At 37.2% G+C, this 22,491-nt stretch overlaps 1 protein-coding gene across 2 annotated transcripts in view; it reads right to left on the reverse strand.

The window, feature by feature from the left end:
* Positions 1-22,491, reverse strand: part of GRID2 (glutamate ionotropic receptor delta type subunit 2) — a 764,624-nt gene that overhangs the window by 227,981 nt on the left and 514,152 nt on the right. For both annotated transcript variants that reach the window (XM_074147380.1, XM_074147378.1), the window contains 3 exons: positions 15,926-15,979; positions 7,690-7,863; positions 2,344-2,505 (listed from right to left, as the gene is read on the reverse strand). In XM_074147380.1, the coding sequence (XP_074003481.1) occupies positions 2,344-2,505; positions 7,690-7,863; positions 15,926-15,979 (390 nt within the window). The remainder of the gene's footprint in view (positions 1-2,343; positions 2,506-7,689; positions 7,864-15,925; positions 15,980-22,491) is intronic.

The raw sequence follows: 22,491 nt of genomic DNA on the forward strand, positions 1-22,491 counted from the left end.
CATCAGATATTTATCAATGTCAATTTTTTAATTTCAGAAGTACACAGCTGCCATCCTGAAGGTCTTATCTACATAAGAGCTTTACAAGAAACAAAAGGGAGACTACAAAACGGAAGCAGAATTCCTCTTGTACAATTCCAGCTCTCAGCTGCAATCTTTAGCTTTCCCTCTGGCCTGGGGACTGAAATGGTACGGACATAGACACATAGAGGAAATTTCAGTATTACATTTTTGGTAAAATATTGTTACTTTTAGAAATCCGTCTCTGTCAGCACAATGCAGTAGAAGCAGTATTTGGATTATTCAATTTACACCAATAAAATGGCTTCTTATTAAAGCTATCTCATTCAAATAGCAGAGAAACCCAAAAGAAACAGGACTCCTGCCTGGTTAGCTGCACATGAGGGATTTCCTTGGCATTTGATTCATTTTTTTAGCTAGCTGACCACAACCCTGGAATTTCCACTTGGTCCTGCCTTCTTGAATGCTTTCTTATTTCTCCTGTCCACTTCTCTTCATGTTTCAGAGGTAAGAACTACATAAATTGATCTTCAACACAGTGCAGCTCTTCTGTGAAGGATCACAGAAGGAGTTTGTTTTATTAACGACACCATTTTGGGTGGTGAGAACTGGATGATGATAAACTGGATAGCTAGAACGATGTGGCAAAGAATAGAATAAACTGTATTTGAGATCCAAAGAGATGAGATGCTGGTAAGAAACAGCACAAAGGATGTTTATGGAGGAGAACAGGATCAGTCTGATATCCACAAGCAACACAAGCAAGCAAGTAATCATAATGCAAAACAGTTAGCAGCCCTTTCCATGGTGGAGTACTTCTAAATATAGAGATGCTAGTAGGGCTACTAGACTTTGCCTGAAACTGCAGCTCAGTAATTGCTGATTCTAAAGTGGAAGTGGGTATTTTGACTTTTCTAGCTCAGGCATCCTATTTGGATTTGAGAAAGTAGAAATAGCTTTTAGTTTATTAATGAAAAAGTGTGCAATAGTACTTAGAAAATGCAATTTGAGACTAAAAGTGTCAGAAGCAGCCTTGCCTGAAACATAGCCTAAAATACATGGGACTGCCAAATGTGAATTTGAAATTGCTTTAATAGGTTATCAGCAATACAGTTTAGAGTCCCTTAAAGCCATATCTTGCCCCTAAAATAAGAAACATGTCCTGGATTATTCTTGCAGTCTCATGATTTCAAACTACTAGAATGGAAACTGGGGGCAGCCACCAAAGAAAGCCTTGACCTGTTATTTTGGAGTTAATGCAGATTGACCCAGGACTGGGGGAAAAAATAAGTAGTGTTCAAAGGAGTCTTACATTTTGCCTGCATCATCATAATTTCTGGTGTAGTTAAGACCTATTGCAGAACAGTAACTTCTTGAAAAAATGTTACATTTTAATTTTTTATGCCCTTTTAATAAAATTAATAAATAAAGCACCTTTCTTTTTTAAAATTTTTTAACTATTCTGGTGGGTTTTTGTATTTACAATGTAGGCACTGCCAGCACTTTAAACGTGAACTACACATTACCAGGAAGTACATGCAGACAAATGAGAGTTTGTTTTATAAACGACATCTGTAACACAAGGAGACTAAACTGAATAACTTACAGGGGAGAGTAAACTACCAACCTATGCATATTTTGACTAAATACTGACCCGGAAGGCTGTGATAATTGTCTCTAAGCATGTAGAGGCTGTAAATTCCACGAATAAAGGGAAGAAATAAGAAAAAATATCTTTGAAGACTGAAGAACAGGAAAAGCATCTTGGGCGAGAGAATAACTAAGGTATGAAATAATAATCACAGAGAAGAAGAGAGAGCTTAAAATTGGCTAAAGCACTGTAGAGACTGTTATAGGGAACAGTTCTGCAATGGCAGGATATAGACTAGATGAGCTAGGGTTTTCCTCATTCTCATTTCTATTATTGCATTATATTAATGTCAATAGCAGTGAAACAGAACATTACCCAAGTGTAATTCTGCAGCCATTTTTTTCTTTTACAAGTAAAAAAGTAAATTTATCTGTTTTACCTCCTAGCCTATGATACATTTTCAATAGGATATTATTTGTACTTGAAAATTCTACTAGTTTGGTAGTTTTGTTAAATTCATTGACTTAATTTCAAACATGCTAACTATAATATGTAAAAAAAACCCCAAACAATTAAAGACTATTTTCATTCAGAAACTGTAAATATATAAAAACTATTGCTTTGCAAAGACACTGCTGGTGCAGGCAAAAATAGTACGTACCTCAGGAGGAAGTACTGCCTAATGCAAGTATTTTAGGAATCAAAGACAAGGAAATAGAGGGAAAAGGTACCTTCTTAATGGTTTCCAACATGGATCGTCCTCCTTGCCAGGGTTTTGAGTTCTTCCTGATGCAGGTAAGGCTGGCCATGCTGTGCCACTTCCTATCCTCCAGCTTCTTATGAAAGGCATTTGCCAACAGAAGGACAGTGTCATATATATACAGGTTTGAAATCTGCAAAGACATTAAAAGGGGAGTATTAGCATTATTATTTGTGGTGTCCTGTCAGCAGCCAGAGTTTATAATTTCTTTGCCTCGCCCATAATCCTCTGGTAATTAAATGATTTATTTGGTATTAAGAAACTGTAAGAGTCAAAAAGTTGTATCTTTGGCTGTGGCAAAATCTGCAGATAGGGACTGTCATGCTACAAGTGATTTGCAGCAACAAACTACACACATGTGAAGTACAGGCAGCCCAACCACTGGCACAGCTCCACTTTGCAGGATTTAAACCCCCACTCATAATTGTAAACAGGCTTTCTTTTATTCTTAACCAGTTGCCTGCAACTTTCAATTTTTCAGTCACCAGATATTTGGACACCATCAAATTCTCTTCAAGATTGTTTAGTTCTTTTGAGAAACAGAAAGTCTGAAAATTTAAAATACATCATTTCATCATGCTTCATGTTCCTGATTTTTGCAGTCAGTCGATTGAGACAATTGCTGGAATGAAATCCCAATGAAATCTTTCTCAGTGTGCAATTGTGTGTCGATTCTGCAATTTATAGTGTTTCCTGTTAGAGTATTTGGCAATGGCTGTTAATTCCTTGATGGAAAAAACTTTTACTGAGTAAATGCTTCACTGCGAGCATAGCTACACACATACGGTCCAAGGAAATTCCAGTTTGGCATCAAAGAGAGAACAGCTGAACTCAAGAAAAAAAATTATTTGTGTGCCAGTTTCACTTACCCATGTACCTTTTCTATATATGTACTTTTAAATACGCACAGTACAAAGTCAGTTGTGAAAGACAGAATTCAATGCAAAAGAATTCATGAATACTTCTGAAACAAGTAATTTACAATATAGATTTATTTCAACCACATCTGTCCTCAAATGCCAGGCACATTTAAGTTGCTAACAGTATCATAAAGAGAAACCTCAGCTCTCCTGAACAGAGGTTCTTGGGAAGAAAAATGATGTTCAGAAATGAGAAGGACCTTTGGGAATATTATTTTTAGATAACCTATTGGTTATTTGAAGCTGTGGGTCCTGAAGTTAGTGAGGGAAACGCAGTTTCCTCAGCTGCACTATGAAGTGAGGCTGTACAGCATTCCTAGCACCTGAGAACAAATTAGCCAGCAGCAATTTGCTAACTGAGGGAAGGCTGCTGTTTTTTTTTCCCCTCCATCGGTCAGAGACAAACCAAAAGACATTTCCCAGATTTGTGGAATATGTTGACTGCTCTGTGTAAGAGTTTCTTCATACAGATTCTTCATACATTCTTCATACAGAGACACCATACAGATGGTCTGCTCCTCAGAAGAAGAGGGGAGCTTACAATAGGAAAGTATGCCAACTTTGTGGAGAATGTCCCTGTTCTGTCTCCCTCTTAAAAATATCCAAAGACTGGTAATGTCCTGCAGCTACTGGGAGGGTGTATATGTGAAGGAAGAACAATAATGCTGATGATCTGAGACACTGACTGGCAAATCCACACATCACCTTTAAAAAAAAAAAAAAGGAAAGGAAGGAGAAAAAAAAGGAAAAAAGAGGAAAAAAAAGGAAAAAAGAAACAAAACAAAACCCCACAAAAAAAGAGGATAGTGTCTCTTCCTGCCTAATTACTCCTTTCGATATAACTTATTTTTTATGTTTTTATTTTCTTACATAAATTCCATCTTTATGCTGGCTTTGCCTGTGTCATCTGCAATCTGCTCTGTACAGTTGTCACAGGAAGGTTTCGTAACAGACTTCTTCCCTGCCTAGACAACCTCTTTCCTGGATGCTTTCTCCTTACCTTTGTCAGAATTTCCTGGGGCATTTTGCCTTCCACATTTTATTTAAGGAGATCTAAAGGTCTGCTGCTTTCCCTCCTGATAAACTCCTGGGATCCTCTATTGCCTTTACAACTCTACATTGTTAGTACCACAAATGCACAGAACTTTTGATCTTTATCTCTCTTTTTCTTTAAATGACAAAGATCCTTCACTCCCTCTTTCTGGAAGACACTTCTTTATTCTTACTCGGGCTTTTCCCATGACTCCAGTGCCTGTGAATATTTCCATGTCAGTATTCACCCAGGAACTCATTTACCTTCCGCAGACGCACAGGCCAGGCATCACTGTGCACAACAGGATTAAAAGCATGGATTGAGGATCTGAGTTCAGATTAATCAAGCATTTTTAAAATAACTTGGATGATTTTCTGTACATTGTAAACCTACAAAGAATTCAAAGCATTTCAGCTAAAACCGTATTTCTCCAAAGAAGTCAGCACCACAGGGACATTTGTTTGGGGAGGAGAGAAGGAATAATTGCTATGCTGTGAGGCACATTTATTTTACATAAACCTTCTCAAAGGAAAAAAAACCACACAAACCTCTAGAGAGCAGAGACAATAAGGTCGCTAATGAGACTAAATTGGTACATGAAGGGCTACAGATGCCAAGTCATCATTTCCCAACAAAGTGACATTGCTTTCAAGGTAGCTTCCATAACCTATCATCATCATGGGAATAGAAGACTATTGCCACAGTTCATGAGGAAGGATGCACTCACTAATCTAAGAGTAAAATAGTGGGCCTTCATCAAGTATTAACAGGGCTCAGGAGTACAGAGTTCAGCAATTATTAAGCATTGTTATTCCTTCACTAATAGTTCAGCTTAAAATTTACAGTAATCAATCACTGATAATGCAATGATAAAGACACAATTAATTTCTGCTTCTCAAAATCACCCTTCCTCTGTCACTAGCAGAAGTATGCTTCATTAATAACCGTCCCAATGCACAAAGTGGGGATGTAATTTAAATTCACTTTACACTTTTATTAATTTCACATGTAAATTTACTGGGACACTTAACACATTGCTTGGTATCCGTTACTGATCCTTTATTTATTCCAAGTCTCTTAGACTAATGGCTGGACACTTGCATTAGCAATCTAACTGCATAACTTCCTGTTGATCCAATTCAAAATTAAGATCTGTTTTTTTGTTCCCAAATGTCAAAGAAAGGTATTTAGAAATCAGGTCAGGTATGAGTGATTAATCTGGATTAACGGTCTTCATTTTATGTATACCTAGACTATTGCACATAGTTTTTAGACAAATGGGTTATGATACTAAATACTTCTGTGAATCCAGTGTTTAACTTCCTGCCTCCAAAATGATACAAATTTATAGATGTGGTTGTTTCAACTAGGACAATCCCAGAGACACAGTGAGAGATCTTCACCAAAATATTTTTAAGTGTTTTAATAAAGATGATGAAAAATTATATTAATTACACACACAGACTTTAGGGGGAGTAATTCAGAAAAAATAAATCAAGAAATCCACCCCTATAATTTCCAGAGAATACTTTTGATTATTCACACTTTGATGGCATAAAGGAAAGCATTAGAAAATTCAATTTATAAACTGTTCCAACTCTCCACTGGAATAGAAGTTAATTTATAATATTGTTGGGGAGAACAAAGAAACAGTAAATGAACCCCACAGCGACTCAAAGGTCTGTGCATCATATGAAGATACAGGGGGAACTGTGTCAGAGTTTTTCTTCATTTCACTTTTTAGTGTTGTCTCACTCAGCTAATAATGAAGTGCAGCCATCTCAGGGAAAGCATGAAAAAAGCAACTCAACTGTGCAGAACATTTAAACCAGTCAATCTTCCATCGTTCCTTTGAACCCAAATCTTATGAAAGTTTTTAATAGGAACATTATAGCTCTCCAAGCTATAGGTTGGATCAAGAAGCACAGCTTAAGGTATAAGGTCCAATCTAAAACATTAAATGGAGTTTGCCAATTTGTACAGAATAAACTGATTTCCAGAACTTTTCTTTCCTAGAGTCGGTTCACTGGTGAAGTGAAAATGAAATGAAAGAGAAGTTGAAGAGAAAAATAAATCAAAATGTGAAGCCTCATTGATACATGATTCTTGTTTTCTACCTTGCTGTAGTTAATAACTTTGCTCATGAAAACTGCTCTTAGCAATCTCCAGTGGCTGCATGTAATCACACCCTCAGTTTTCACACATTATCCATAGACTACCAAAGTTCCCGCTAGGACCATGCTGCCATAAGAGAACAGCACAACCCAAAGAATTTTCACAGTTCCTAAGTAGCCTCTAGAGATATCCTATGCAGCTACTGACCTACACAACCCTGTTTATTTTAACAACTCTTAGAGGATCACTGTGCAGTGTGCTACGGCCAAAGTTTTTCATGTCATCCATAGTTGCTTACTGGCTGCTTTGTGAACAACTAGTGAGGCAAAGGCTCTTACAGCTAACCTGAAACAGGGCAAGACCAGCCACGCTTCTTCTCCTTTACCCCTCATGTATTTTCATGTTAAGCAAGGATACTCTTCAGCACCTCCCTATTTCTCTCCCATTGTTTTCTCTCACTCCTTTCTTTCAGCATCACAAGACAACTGCTCTTTGCTGCTAAGTCAGATATTCTTCTGCACCACTGCCAATGCAGTCATCTTTCCGTAGCTTCATAAATGACCACGCCAAAAACCTCAAAAGTAAAATCATCATCTTAAGCCAACTTCACACTCCTGATTTGCCATAGCTTTGTCATGACGAAGCCTAAACAAAGATATGAGAGAGACAGAGTACTTGCTCTTAGAAAAACTCTGTGAAGTCAGGAGAACAGTGACCATGATCCTGTTGCTGATTTCATGTGGTAGGAAGGCTCTTATATTTAATTGTGGTTTGCAATTAACAACTCTGAAAATAAGGCCTCTTTGGAACTTAGGCATAGATTTAGGTGTGTACACCAAGATACTTGAAACAAATGATACGGGTGGTCCCCAGGAAGGTTTTCCTATTGACAACACATTCGAGGCTTAGAGAAGCATATCAACTCAGGGGATATTGGCTAGGGGGAGGATGACAAAAAATACAATTTAGCAGGGCAACAAAACAACTACCCCACTACCTGGAGATCAGATGGGGGTTTTTGACCTTTTTTCTCAATTGCTGTGGAGTGGGTGAGTTGTTCTTGTTCATCAGTCACACTCCCGACCTCCACCCCACCCAAGTGTTTTCTTGTCATACCACGAGCCATTAAACTACATGTCAGAGAGGACATGAAAAATAAACATTAAATTACACTAAGCCCCTGGGTGAAAACCTTGAACTTATCTAGAAAGGCAGTTCCCAGGTGGGAATAGACTGGCATATGAGCTACCTCCATGCTTTGGGAGAAAGGGTCCTTCGGATCGCACAGTGATGAAGATATTCTGTGGTTGCCACGGAAACAGCGCTGACTTATGTTTTGGGGGACTGGAAATGTCTGTCGAATAATTGTTAACCTTCCAATTGACCTTCTCACCAACTCCTGCACATCCACATCATTTATTTCCTGGAAGATAAGGCAAGGGAGAGAATACGCATAAATGTTAAAATATAGGAATGTTACCAACAGCTTATAAACAAAAAAAAAAAATGAGAGAACCGAGAGATGTGTGATTGCTACACAGCTATTTCCAAGCTCTGCCATAGGCTCAAAAAGAATGTATGCACGCTTATTAAAACAACTGACATACCAACTTTACAATAATTGGAAAAATTTAAGATGTACTGTACCCAAATCTCACTGAATCTTTGTAGATCTAACTGGGCTTAGTTGTTTAATTTTTGGTTTCCTCTCCTCCTCCTTTTACCTTTGATCTTTTACTTAAAAGCACTTCACAGCATCCTTGGCAGATAATGTGTAAATCAGTAGGAAGTCATACCATGATGTATTTCTAAGTGTAGCATTACTTAGGAGCTGTGAAGGTACAGACAATTATTCAGGGCCCAAGTGTTCATTTCCTGGAAACAAAATATCAAGAACCTATAAACAATGTGCAAGTTCGCAAACATCATTTACCAAAAGGGCAAAGAAAATGCATTAGAGCATTCTAGGTGTGCATGTGCTAGTTTATAGCAAGATTTAATTTAAAACCAACTTTTTACTCCATGGGGTACCTATTGAGGCTTACTGCTGAACACTCAGCTCTACGGACACACTTTAAAGAGAAAAATAACTGAGTAAATACATCAATGTATGAAATATTAAGCTCAAAATATTAACTTTAAGGCAGATAAGGGGAACCAGAAAAACAGGTCTGTATATAGTATAAATTCCTGCAGTTTGGAAGCATGGTGTTTTACACCATTGAATGACGAGGTTCTCAGGGAACATGGAGCAAGAGGAATACGAGCTCACAAGCAACAGCAACTGACTCCAACCTTCACATAAGAACTTGAACTTTAGTTTTCTGATGATTCAAATAGGGTCATCTGGTAGCTTTCAAGGCAATTCTGTGTCTATATTTTTCTGTAGAGCAGGAGAAATAATCTACAAAATTGCTCAATATTCTTAATTAGTGTCTATTTTTCATCACGCTGAATTGTTTGTCCATAATCTGTCTTAATTACAGAGGCTGATGCCCCAAAATTTTCAGGCATTTAAATTTGTGGATAACTCCCTTACTGGGGTGGCTGCTTGAGGAGCTCCTATTAACTGTTTGCATTTGACATACCCCTCCATACAGCCACAGTTTATAGAAAATACGATTCTCATTTGTGTATTTCTAGCTTTTCATTTTTTAAAGAAGATGGCACATCTGCACTATTATATCTGTAACTAAACACCATCATCTTTTTTTTTTTTGCCTCTAGCTTCCTGATCTATACTAATTATCAAGAACTGAGGAGACACTAGGAGATAGACTTGGACTCAAATTACACAAACTTTCTTATGAAACGGAAGCAAAGCTTTGTCAAAAAGTAGCTCTTAAACTGTTAAGACAACTATCCTGGTAATTTAGGTGGAGTTTTTTTGGAGCTTCAGATAACATTCTTTAAATTAATTATCTTGAAGCAACTTATTTGGATATACTGGCATTTGTTTATTTCCTTTAAAGCTCGGAAGAAAAATACATGATGTGTAAATTTTAACTTCTACTGTCTTGACTACAGTAAAAATATTTTATTCTTCTTCACAGGTTTTCACAGTTTTTGAATTCAGCTGTTATTAATGTTCTTTATGAAATACAGATTTTTCTGCAAACAAAAATAACACATGGCATCAGCTGCGTCCAGTATAATATCTTGCATTTCTGGTCGATTAATCCTTAATGTACCATAGATAATGGTTTCTCTCAGCTTAAGATGCCGTCTTTTCATTTAGTCTGTATCATTTCACTAACTGCAAGGTAAAAAAAAAAAAAAAAAAAATTAAAAATTGCTAGTTTAGCAAAATGGATGTAATTTTTTTTATAATACTTTCAATAAAATCAGAAAGGAGAGCTCAAGAAACTTTTAATCTTGATTTTAAACTGTATCCTTTCTCAGAGGATTTAAAAAAAGGTTGCCTGGTTTCATTATACACTGTGCCCAAACTGTAACAGCAAGACTATTAGACTCGTTCTAATAATGTAAAAATGGATATGTACATGGCCATGTTATATTGTTAAATAATACTTGAAAAGAGATTTTGACTTTCAGCTGCTCAAACATTTATCTTTTCTGTCTCAATAATGTATTTATTTTTTCTGTATTCAGCATTTTTTGGTGCATTTTAATTAGAGTGTTCTCATTTGAACCCTTAGGTTACCACCTCATATTTTTATACATCATCTGGGAACTAATAACAGAATCCAAACACCAAATGAGATTTTTGTATGATTGCCAAGGAGGTACATACAGCAAGAGATTAATGACAGCTACTATTTTAAATGCTGTGAACTCGAGCAATTATATCATAAATTCAGATTTTAAGTTAACAACAAAGTAATGCCATTCAAACCCAAATTCAACTTTAGTCATTTGCTTTGTCATTTTTTTTTAATACTTGGCAATGACTGAGTGATGAGCCTTTTATATAATGACTCTTCAATATCATCTCTCATTCTTGAATTTTGGATCTGACTTAAGAAAACTATATAAAGCAACTATTGTGTGAGAGGAAACAATTTTCATTTGCACTTCAAAGGAGGATACAGTATAATGATATAAGGATGGCAGATGATCTGTTATACAAGAACCAAATGTCAAAAAAATTTACAAAGTTGGCCAAGTGGAACTGAGTTGGCACCTGTATAAATTTAGGCTAGGTTATGTGTGGGTTTTTTTTTTTAAAAAATCATAACTTCAATCTATAGTTCCAATCCTTTCTGGTTTTGGGCTGAACTTGGAATAAAGGAGAGGCTGTCCAATTTCAAATGAAACAAGGATAAGACTAGATGTACATTTAATCTGAGTAGGCAAATCAATAAGGAAAGAAATGCTGTTTTAAATTAATAGCTCTTTGCAGATGAATTAGGAAAAGGAAACTGAAGGGGATCATCTCAACATATCATGCAGAGACTCCAGTGGGAAGCAAGTCTATATACTGGACACCTAATACACGTTGCTATTCAGCTTCATCTTATCAGTTTAAGAGAAGCAACCTAGGCAGAGACTTAGCATTCACCACAGAACAACTGTACCAGTAGTGAGAGACATAGAAGGAAAGGATTTATTCACATGCTCCTCAAAAGCATCAAACAAAGGCAGCAATACCTTTTCTTATGGAAACATCTTAACTTTGGGCCAAGAAGATGATTCCAGTATTTATCATATACTGGACATGCCCTATTTTCCAGTGCATGCCATGTCTTCATCACTTCCTTCATGACGCTCAGAGAGGTGACTGTTTCTTCCTCCTTCAAAAGCCAGCAGCAGAGGGCAGAGCGGGAAAGGGTGGCCACTGCACAACCCCTTGAAGCCTCTGGGCTTCCACTGCCTGTGCCATAGCATACTTGGGCTATGCCCTTCCTGAATTTCTCAGTGCTTTCCAAAGAGGAGTAGCTGAGGGGAAGGCATAACTAGATGAAGCTCCAAGACAAGTAAAGGGAGATCTTGAACTGCATAATCATTTGCTCCATTATATCTCCCTTCGGTTTCTTAGGTTCTGGGGAGGATGATGAAAAAGAGAAAAATGATAGGAGAAGGAGAAATCAATTTTTAGCTTTCACAGAGGAAAAAATCCAAGAGTTTGGAGAACGCAGGGCTGAATCAGTCTGTCCATTGGCTCTCACCTGTCTGAAAAATAGAGCTGGCAGCTTGGTTGCCAGCCTGTACCGAAGAGGGTGGCATTTCACACCTGACCTGCTCTCCCCATTGGAAAATATAAGGGATCAAATGAACCTCTAATGCTACTATTAATCCACTACGCATATTAAAATGTAGAATTATGTGAGCTCCTGGGACTGAACTGTGTTTTTATGACCTGCTCTAGCTACTCTAGTTTAAAACACAGTCATGCTCTATGCTTTTCTTCACAGTGGAGCACACTGGGCTGAACCACAATGAAACAAGCTGAATGCATCAGCCAAGGCCCAGCCCTCTCATAGGAAAAACATATGTTCATCTGAAAGCAGCCTTTGAATGCAACCTTGTGGGTCCCCCTGTCCTCTCTTGTGCTATGATGGGCAAACCTGACGGATCTTTTTCCATAAACTGTTCTTTTAAAGAGTTTAAGGTTTTTTTACCTTCTCTCCTCAAAGAAGGAGTTTTTCCAGACTCTGATGTCTCTGGTAATTGAAACCTTCTACTAACTCTTGCCCTCAATTTATTCATGGGCAATTTGAACTCATTTATTCTTGTGCCAACCTTGTCCTCTAGCCCTTGACAACGATGCATTTATTCACACTCTGTATGTGTTTATAAACAGAGAGCATATCCTCTTTCAGTCTTTGTTTTCATAGGGTAATCAAGCCAACCTTTTCAGTCTCTTCTCACACAAATCAGCTTTTCTGTGCACCCGTTCCATTCTAATTTTGCCAGAGCTGGTCATAATTGTGCACATTATTGCAGATGAAATCCAACCAATCCTCTGTACAGTGGCATTAATATTTTCACCTCCTGCATGGTAATTGTAGACAGTGGAAAGTGTATTGGGCTGTCCTTGAGTAAACGATAGTAATAGAGAACTGGTGGCAGCCTTGGGCATAGTAAGGTGACCCTGAATGTTTTAACCAAGGAAAGTGCTTGAGGAAGACATGGATTTAAAATAAAAAAAGGATATTTCTTGCATTTAAAAAGAACAAAAGAAACAAAAGTGATGAAAATCATACCAATGCCCCTTCTTCAGTTCCACTAAATAAAATCTAAGCTTACTGTACGCTTGTGATTTAAGAGTCATAAAAGAAATATAATTTTTGAGGTTATATTTACTATTGTAAATAGTACTCTGTACTATTGTGCAGAGGAAAAGAAGCAAGCAGAGACAGACAGAGGGGGAGGGAGAAATCCATTCTCACATTTTGTTAAGGCATATTTTATCATGACTAAATTCAAATCTATGACTCCTGCAAATTTTAAATAAAGAATTGCACCATCTGCTTTAAGGCCCTGAAGAAATAGGAACATTTATTTGGAGAATGTTTCCTCAGCTGACTGCACTGATCAGAAGAGATTTGTATTATCTGCAAAGGACTAATACGATGTATTATGCTTTAGCAAGTTATGATTCCTTTCATTTTATGGGAACAAACCCCCTCTTCCTACACTTGCATTTCCATTATAATACACAGTCTTCAAGCAAATTTGCTGTATTACATAAAATAGCAACTAATGGGACAATAAAAATTAAGGAACTCTTTCCAGGCATTATAGCATTTAAAGCAAGCAATTAAAGTAACAGATGTTACCTCGCAAAGCCTAAGCAGATTCCTGATCACAAAACCGAAGGTGGTATTTCCTTTTGTATTACTATACTGGGTAAATGTGTTGTTCCCCTTGGCACAGTGATGGAAAAGGAAAGACAATTGCAGCTTATTTTAGTACCTCAATGCAAGGAATTATTTGAATCATATGTGGATTTTGCAAAACAATGCATTTTCACTGTAATAGATCATCTTAGAATTTCAAATTAGGAGGCCAGAGAAGCAGTGTTATAGTTACTTAGTTGACAGTCTGATTTAGCCAATACAGGCACACAAACACAGATGTCTAAGTTGTCTAAGATGTCACAAAAGATTTACGTAAGCAACAAAATCGGCAGAGCTCTCAGATCATTTCACAGTCATATGGGAGTACTGTGGTCATCAACAGCTAATGGACAACCATATCAAGTGGACTTGGATGTGACGATTGGTATTTTATATACCACACAGTGAGGGGCCCATAAATCACTGCATTTCCAAATCTCGCACTGCCAAAGTGGAGACATTGTGATCTTATTACTGAACTGGTAAAGTGTTGCAAGAAGCACGTAATGTTACGCAACATTCATCATTCAGGAAATATTTACATTTCTGTTGTAATTTTAACATGGTGATAAAGAAAAATAGGGGAAACCATGATTCTTTCCATACCATTATCTACAAATCTTATTTATTGCTAATTTCATTTTTGTGTTCTCAAAATATTGAGATTATTAGCATTTTGCAACACACTGAACTTGAAAATAAGTTACTTAAGTTGGAGCATGGATTTAGGTCCAGAGGCACATTAAGCTGAGATGGCATTAAACATGTTCACCTTCTTTAAAACTGACAGCAGTAATGACTGAACGAGATACAGAGATTTTAATGACTATGGTTTACAGCACAGTTTGTTAGTCAAAGTCAGAATTAACTTAACCACGGCTTTCACCCATTTCACAATCAAGACTATAAAACTAAGATGGAACAATGTACTTTTCTCTGCATATATCATTCAGCTCTCCTAGCTATTGGGACCCAACCCCAGAGGAAGATTTTTGGAGCAGAGAAGGCAGTTTAGAGTAGTAACCACTTTGATTGCTCTGCTGTTTAATCTGCTGCAATGTGCAAATAACAATGTTCTAAAAGCAGATTTTTTTTCCACAGAGACATTAATTTCTGAATAAAAAGCAAAGAGAAAGCATGTACACTAGGAATGGAACCTAGGTTTTATTTTGCTTTTTAAGGGTGGAGGAACTGACACAGCTAAAAGCAAGCACCTTCTTTTGAACTTTTCAATTCAAATAACATTTCAAATGACACACCAGTGGCAGTGTCTTTAATTTGAACAGCAAGCCAATATCTAGACTCTGCCTAAGAAATTGTTGTCTAGTCTACTGATAGAGAGGTTAATGGTGAACAGCTTTAGATTTAGCTAATGCTCTTTTTAAAATAGTCTTAACTCTAAACAGTAGAATTGAACACTCTGGTTCAAGATTCCATTCATTACAAGTGAATTCTCGTTTAATCTGACAGGAAAAAGAAAAACGTATGTTGCTCACATGACTGACTGTAGCTTAAAGCTGGGTTCTCAACCAGTGAGCTCCCATTTAGTGCTGGAGAACACACACATTACTGGTCAGGAGCAATGAAGGGCCCAGACAAATAATTTCTGCTGGACTTGGGCTGTCTTCACAGCACCTTCTGAGGCATAATTTTCTCCAAGGAAACCTGGCTAAAAATCCACTGGTTTAAATAAGTAGACCAAATTCCAATCCCACTGCAGTGTTACACCTTATTATAAACTTGAAAAAAATGCTTTGGATTAAATTACCTCACTATTAGAACACCATAATAATGAAAATCTAGTAAAATTAAGCATGAAAACAGAAGTGCACAGTAAATCCCAGAGAGTAGACCTGGAATTTCCAGGCAATATCTCCAAGCAATCTTTTGTCCTGAGAACATACAGGAGTCTCATGATCTATGTGTTAGGCGGGAGTTATGTCCCCAGGGAATCCGTCGTTCTGGACCTAAATTGCTTTTCATTAAACAAAAGAAAAATCTGAATGTTGTCAAATCTAAGAACTGCATTGTTCAATGTTTTATACGCAAAGCTACTTCACATATTGACCTGTCATATTTTAGCTGACAAGCATCCATGGAAGGACCTATTTCACAGTTTAAAAATAGGATCTCAATTTAACTTTCTTTTTTCTCTTCGTGAACTTTCATGTATGGCCTGATCCAGAAGTCCGCCAAAAAGCCTCCCACTAATATCCATAGGTTTGGGCATCAACCATGACTGAGTTCTAGGGGAATTCTTAAAGGAAAAGGAAAGATGGCATTTTATTATTATTAAGAAAAAACTTTAAAATATAAATGAAACACAAGCACACCATGACAAAAGATTATGTATGAAAAAAGACCTTAGAAAGATCCTCTAAAACAAGTCAGCTCAAGTCAAATGTGAACTCTCAAGATACTCAGAAGGAGAGGGGTTTTTTCATTTTATTTTCTATTTACTCATTCAAGGACTTCTGTTTAAAATAGGAAAGGAAAGACAAAACAGCAAAGTCCAAGAACTTGTGATTCTATTTTCATTAGGCAACATTCACTCCCCAAGCATGCCTGAACAGGAAGCAGTATGTACTGCTTCCTGCTGGCAAAGTCAAGATCAGCATGAATATTGTCAGTAAGCCTGAAAACAGGATTCTTGGTTCACAACAATGTTCACTTGACAGTTACCTCATTTATAATGATCCAGTGACAGTCAAAAGCAACCAAATTAGTCTCCACGACCTGAAATAGAGAACAAACCAGCTATCAGTCAGCTTGTTTGTGAAAGCTAGAAAAAAAAATTTAAATGTATGCTCTCTGCAAATGACAAAACCAAAGCACATGCTCTCAAAGACCTTTGTTATTCAACTGAGGATAGAGAACCTTTAGCAAAATTCTGCAGAAGCGTTTGTGTTATTGTTTGACTTGCTAATTAAGCTTGGAAAATACATTTCATTGCCAGCATTGCAGGAAAGAATATGTTTCAGTTGACTGAGGAGAAAATGAAATCGTTTTTGCCATAATATTGTGTATTGAGAGGATGTAACAGAGAGGAAGACAGAAAATGAATATCAAGTAACCCTTGTCAGACTTCTGTAGCTCCTGCCTCTAAGGCCTTTTCAGTGTACCCCTACTCTGAAAGCCTATGAATAAAAAAAATAAAATGAAACTAACTCAAACCAGAAAAACCCACACCATAAATGCTGGGGTTCATAGAAATGCAAAGACTGGCGAGGAAGGAGTTCTCTTGAGAAAGAGGGCTGTCACACAGATGATAAATGATGGTCTGTCCCAGGCTCCATGAACAGTGGGCCTCTCATCCTTCTCCCACACATCTTCTCCTTTACTTTGATGAAAGTTATTCAAGAGCTGCCTCTGTGTTAGGCTGAAAATGTACATCCTAACTCATCTTTCACTTAGCCCTATTCTTTCCCTCTTTCAATCCACTACACTTTTGTAGAGAGTCATATTTGACTCGCCTTTGCAGTGGAAACAAAGAAGGGAAAACAAATACATTTGATCTGCTTTCATTAGCTAGGAAAGAAATCATCAACAGGAAGGAGGCCAGAAACAAATTATAGAAAAGGCCGGACACCTTTACCTTTTTTTTTTCTAAATGAAATTGAATTAGGAAACTGAAATAAATAATGAAAAAAAAAAGTTTTCAAACCAAATTAATCCCATTTTATTTGTATAATTCACCATGCTTATCTTGATTCACGATTCAAAACTACCGGATGCTTAAAACTGCAATGAATCCCAGAAAAAAAATAAAATTTAAATCAAACTTGGAATTTACAATGTTTTAACATTCAGGTAAATGACTAGTGCTGGGCTGTTATTACTTGGACTATTGCACAGCAGTCATGTTTGCCTTTTAATGATGACCAACACAAATAGCGGTTGCCAAGGATGATTACAATTAATACTGTGAAATGTCCAAAGGAGAGCAATTTAACTGGCCACAAATCTTAAAAGAAGCAAAAGACCCCATACTGATAACCTTCATTATTAATTCAAAGGCCATTAGAATTGGGGTCACTGCTTATTTACTAGAATGATAGGCAAGATTGGAAATTATGATCTGGAGAGATAGGAAAAAAAAACCCAAACCAAGTGCAGCAGTGTGCAAACTGACTTCTTATTTGAAACTCTCACAGCACCAGTAAGAAATGAGGGGAAATGAAAGCCATAGCTGCTAATGTGGTCCCGGAAAATGTCAATATTATCAGCAGTAGGAATCAGGGTCCTCATTTTACATGGAATTTAGACTTACTACTCTTTCTCTGTGGTGACAACAGTATATTTTGTTGTGTTGTTTTGACATTTTCTTTCATTCTCTACAGTAGGTGTCCACACAGCACATATAAAGGAACAGGATAGGAACTGAATAACTAAGTGATAGGAGGCATCACAATGGGCCCAGTCAGGATGCTTGAACTGGAGTATGACTATTATCATATCAAACCAGTTGGAAGACAAACACATCCAGGAACAGAGAAAGGTTAAGAATCGACAGAATAGTAACGTAGTTCTCAAGGGAACGTTTAGTCCTTATGTAAAGTCCCCAAGCGTAGAAAGTTTATGCCATTTACAACATAAGCAATGCCACTTAAATTTTCCATAAGACAAAACTAATCAACACCTTACTGAAGCAGAAACAATTCTACTATTCAATCTACATACATTTCTGCTGAAAACAAGCAGAATTAAAAAAAAACAAAACCAAAACCAAAAACCAGCACATCTGACATTTTCTGGTTTCTTGTCAGGTTCCTGGAAACCTTGTCCCTCCCAGCTTCTGGCTTCAGGATGTCCTGCTGGGAGTGTCTGCCCTGACCTAACTACTCTGCTCAAGATGAGGTCTCCTGAGATTCCTGAAGCTCCGAGGCAGCCTGCCAGAGGGACTCTGGAGTCAAGGCTCCCAGTGGTGTTAGGGGAATAACAACAATAATTACGTTCCACAAAGGGTTCCTAAGCTCTTTCTCTGCTTCAAAATGGCAGTCAACTGAAACTTCAGAATGAAGGAATCCACAAAATGAAAATCCACATTTTCTGTTCAGTTTTTAATAACACAGTAAAAATGGAGTTGATCACTTTGCGCCTGAAGTTTTGGCTGATCAGCTTTTAATGCACTTCCATTAAAACTTTGGTTTCAGGTCATTTAGTTTCTTTAAAAGTACTTGGTTCTGTGTATCTACTTTTCCCAGGCTCTCAAATTTCAATTAGACAAGGTCTTTTCAACAGAGTATGGTTCTAAGTGTCAGTGTTTTTATTATTTACAGCTCACAGACCACTTAAGCCAGACTCTGGAAGAGGCTTACTGGTCTCACAAGTCACTCCTATTATTTCAAACAGCTCAGGCTGCTTCTGACAGATTTATTCACAACTTGCAAATAATAAGATGAAATGCATCCATTTTTTAGTTATAGTTGAAATTCCTCAGAGAAAGATCATGTTTTATCCATTAAAGTTTATGCATTCATGAATCTACTTAATATTAAAGCCATTTTCAAAAAGCTTATGTCAAAATGAAATGAACTTGTAATGTACTCAGAGACACTCAAACTAATATATTCTAAGTTTAGGTGGGCTATGAATAGCCCCTGATTTAAGAATTCACTTTCTTTTTCAGTCTGTTAGAGGCTGCTTTTTGGCATTTTTCTCAGCCCATGCACCCAAAGCTTGTTCTGGTATTGACAGTGGTTTCTTAAAAAGATGACTGATGATGCTTCAAGGAAGTTTTTAGATTTTTTTTTTTTTTACATTTTATTTGATGAAATATAGATTTACATCAAAACAGGGACTCAGCATTAGACTGGGATTTCAAGGCCATCTTCATCCTTGGGTCTTTCGGTCTTACTTGATGAAATCCACTGATAGCGCTCACAAAAGAGCTGTCCATTTCAGTAGGACGAGGATGCTGTATCTCAGTCCCTCACCTTGAACACCTCTTGTCCCAATATGGGCTATATTGTCCATTTAATTGACTTTAAAGTTGGGCAGTGCACATTCTGACTATGTCTGTATGAATTGCAGGGCACTATACTATTGTCATCATCATTAATAATCTTCTGATATTTTCCAATTATGTGCATCTCATGTTTTTCAGTGTAGAAGAATGCACAGGCACATCCACTGTTTTACAGAAAATAAATAAATAAATTACTATGCAAAACTTCAGTTTTGAAGCTTGAAGGAAAAGTTTTTTCAACCCTAAAGTTTTCTTCAAACACTAACAATAATCATATGCATGATCTGACAGTCAGAAGATTCTCTTGATCAGCAGTTAAGCACAAGTTTACAAGTTCAAGTTTATATTAAGTCAGTGCAAAAAAGTACATAAATAAAAATATCTAAAGCCAGAAGCAACACAACCTAGATCCAATTATCCATCAGTAAAAGTCATTACTTAGACACAGCAAGCCTTTACAGTCATGACACAGTGTTCCACAACGTCCTTGTCTATCTACTGACTTTGCTGTTTTGTTTACTTTAAAAAGCCACTGCGTTTTCACTTGGAAGGGATGATAACAAATAAGATTCAAGTAAAAAAAAAAACAATAAAAAAACCACAGGAGAATGGTTGTTTCTGCTTAAAATTGATCATAACCTAAAGGCACATATAACACAGCTTCAATAGAAGTATATCATGCAGTTGTGTAGACGGTTTCTATGACTAATATGTTCAGAAATTTAAAACGTATTTTTTATCTGAGTGATGATCTTTTTCTGGTTGAAATTCACATCTGCATGCATATCAAGTGAGCTGGCATGAACTTGTGCTCTGCGCCAGGGAATAACGAATGTACAAAATAATTCTTGCAAAAGCATAAGGGCAGTAACAAAAAAGAAATCTAGTATCCTGTATATTAGAAGGAATAAGACAATTTGATGGGGGCACGCAGGTGGTAGGTGCTTCAAGACCCTAAGCATTTGAATACAACACAAGTTTCAGGTTCAGCGGCTGGTTCTGCTGGCTCTGAGACAGGGAGCAGTGCTGTGTGCTCCTGAAAGGCAAGGGACAGATTGGAAATTTCCATATAAGATAGAAGGCAGGTGAACATATTGTTTATGCAGCTCACCTCTTAAGCTAAAACTGAGAAAAACTAGAGTGTGCATTCATAATGAGGGCTGAACACCAAAATCCTACACAGGTATTAAATGGAGGAGAGTTGACCCTTTCCAAAACAAAGAAAACTATGCACAGATTTGACAAATTCTCTTTTCACACTTCCTCTGTGGCAAATCGCATAAGAATTCAGCGGTGGGTTACTAAACACACAAAGCAGAAAACTCTCTAAAGCTAAACATAGCTGCTAGCAGGGAGAATATTAGCAGACAGTATCATATATGCCTACTCTTCTTACTGCTCCCTCAGGCATTTGCTTATGACCACCTTTGGAGATAGGACATTGGAACAATCTTTGGTCTAACCCAAGATGGCTGCTTTTTTGCTTCCAAATATATTTTGCTTTCTTAACTGTGATGAATCATACTAGCAGTAGGTAAAAGAAGCAGAAACGTATTAATTCTGTATCAGCTGTTGTGCAGTTCAGAGTCTTTTTATTTACTGAAATGGTAAATACTTGAAACAATACTAAAAAAAGCATTTTGCGGGGTTAAGATGGCATTTCTGCTGTGCCACTGAGTACTTCCACTGTGCAGGAATAAGCAGATGAATTCCAGTATGAACTGAGGAGCTCTGTCCTTGCAGCCTAATGCCCATTGAAACTCACACATTCCTGTCTCACCCAATTAAATCAGTGTCAGAAAACAAGCAGAGGACAGCCAATATAGCCAACTTCAAAGAATGATTTTTCTGAATTCAGCTTTTTTTTTCATCTATAGGCTGTTAGTATTTAGTTATTTTTAATGCCATTTCACATAATTCTCCAGTACTAAGAATCAAAGCAGCAAGTTGGGAGAGCCGGTCTGAAACAGACTTCATGAAACTGGGAAAAATGAAAAAGAAATTCACTCTCTACCCACTCCACTGCTGCTCAGACTGAGAGTTCACACCAGAGTATTTGAAAACATTGTTTCATTAGTTGCATAAATCCTGCAGGAAAGGATACAGCCCATTGAGTACGCAGTGCAATTCATACACAGTCATAGAAATCCACAGCAATAGATATAAAAGATCATTCTTAACATCTTTGTAACTTTAGAAATGTGTTCATGTCAAACTCCAGCAGCTCTCCTAACAACCTATTAAAATAAATCAAACTTCTGCTTCACGAGGAAGGCGTTCCACTTAGTCAAACATGGGTGTTACTGAACCGAGGACCAAGAACATGGATGAAGCAAAAAATAATTTTCTTTTTCTAAAGAATTCAACTACACACCAAGGGAGATTTTGCAGAGAGCAGAAAAGTGCTGTCAAGAAGACAAGTGATGAGCAAGGACAAACCATCTGTCATTGGCAGATATTCCAGAACTTCTGAATCTTTCAAAGAGCCTGACAATTTATCACAACTATTTCTATTGTTCACGATCAAACCTTCAAATCTGCTAAATGCAAGACAATCTAAAGCAAATAAAGTAGTAGTACTGCCAGCATGCAACCTTTCACGTGTGCAACAAGAAGCAAGAAGAACAAAATAGCTTCCCAACAAAAAGGGCACATAATTTAATGGAAAATGACACAAAAAGTACTCTACATCTCTTCTTCCTTATAGATATGGGCCCACAGGTGTGGGCCATAACTACAAGATACAGATGAGCACCCTTACAAAGGAAACCCAGGAAAACTGTTCTGGATCTTCAAAATTTACCTCCGCACATATGCAACAAGTAGGACAAATTTTGCAAACATCTAATGAGCAGTAAGGTTGTATGTATGAAAAGATTCATACAGAATACGGCCATCTCAGGCATCTCCTGTTTGAAATATAGGGGAGAACTCCTGGACTCCAGTTTTACCTATGTTACAGTTGGGACTCCTCTAATCATGGCATGTGGGTGGCTTGTTGTAATTTCTCAAAATGTTGAAGAGTGTTTCCAACTAGAGTTGGCCTTCCTGTTAATTTTCTGCTCCACCAGGAGCTGTTGTAGTGACTGTGAATCTCTTTCTGCTGGACCACTACTGAGTAAACCACATTTTCCACTTGATTTTTCACAAAAGACAACAGATGGCATTGCATAATCCCTTGTTTTGGAGCTGGCTGCTATTGAAATAAATTAGATGGTGCTTTAGAAAGTTAGTTTTCCCGAGAGTTAAGCTAGGACACAAACTCCTTGCTAATCTCTTC

Source organism: Numenius arquata, chromosome 5 (assembly GCF_964106895.1).
Source record: "Numenius arquata chromosome 5, bNumArq3.hap1.1, whole genome shotgun sequence".
Lineage (NCBI taxonomy): Eukaryota > Metazoa > Chordata > Aves > Charadriiformes > Scolopacidae > Numenius > Numenius arquata.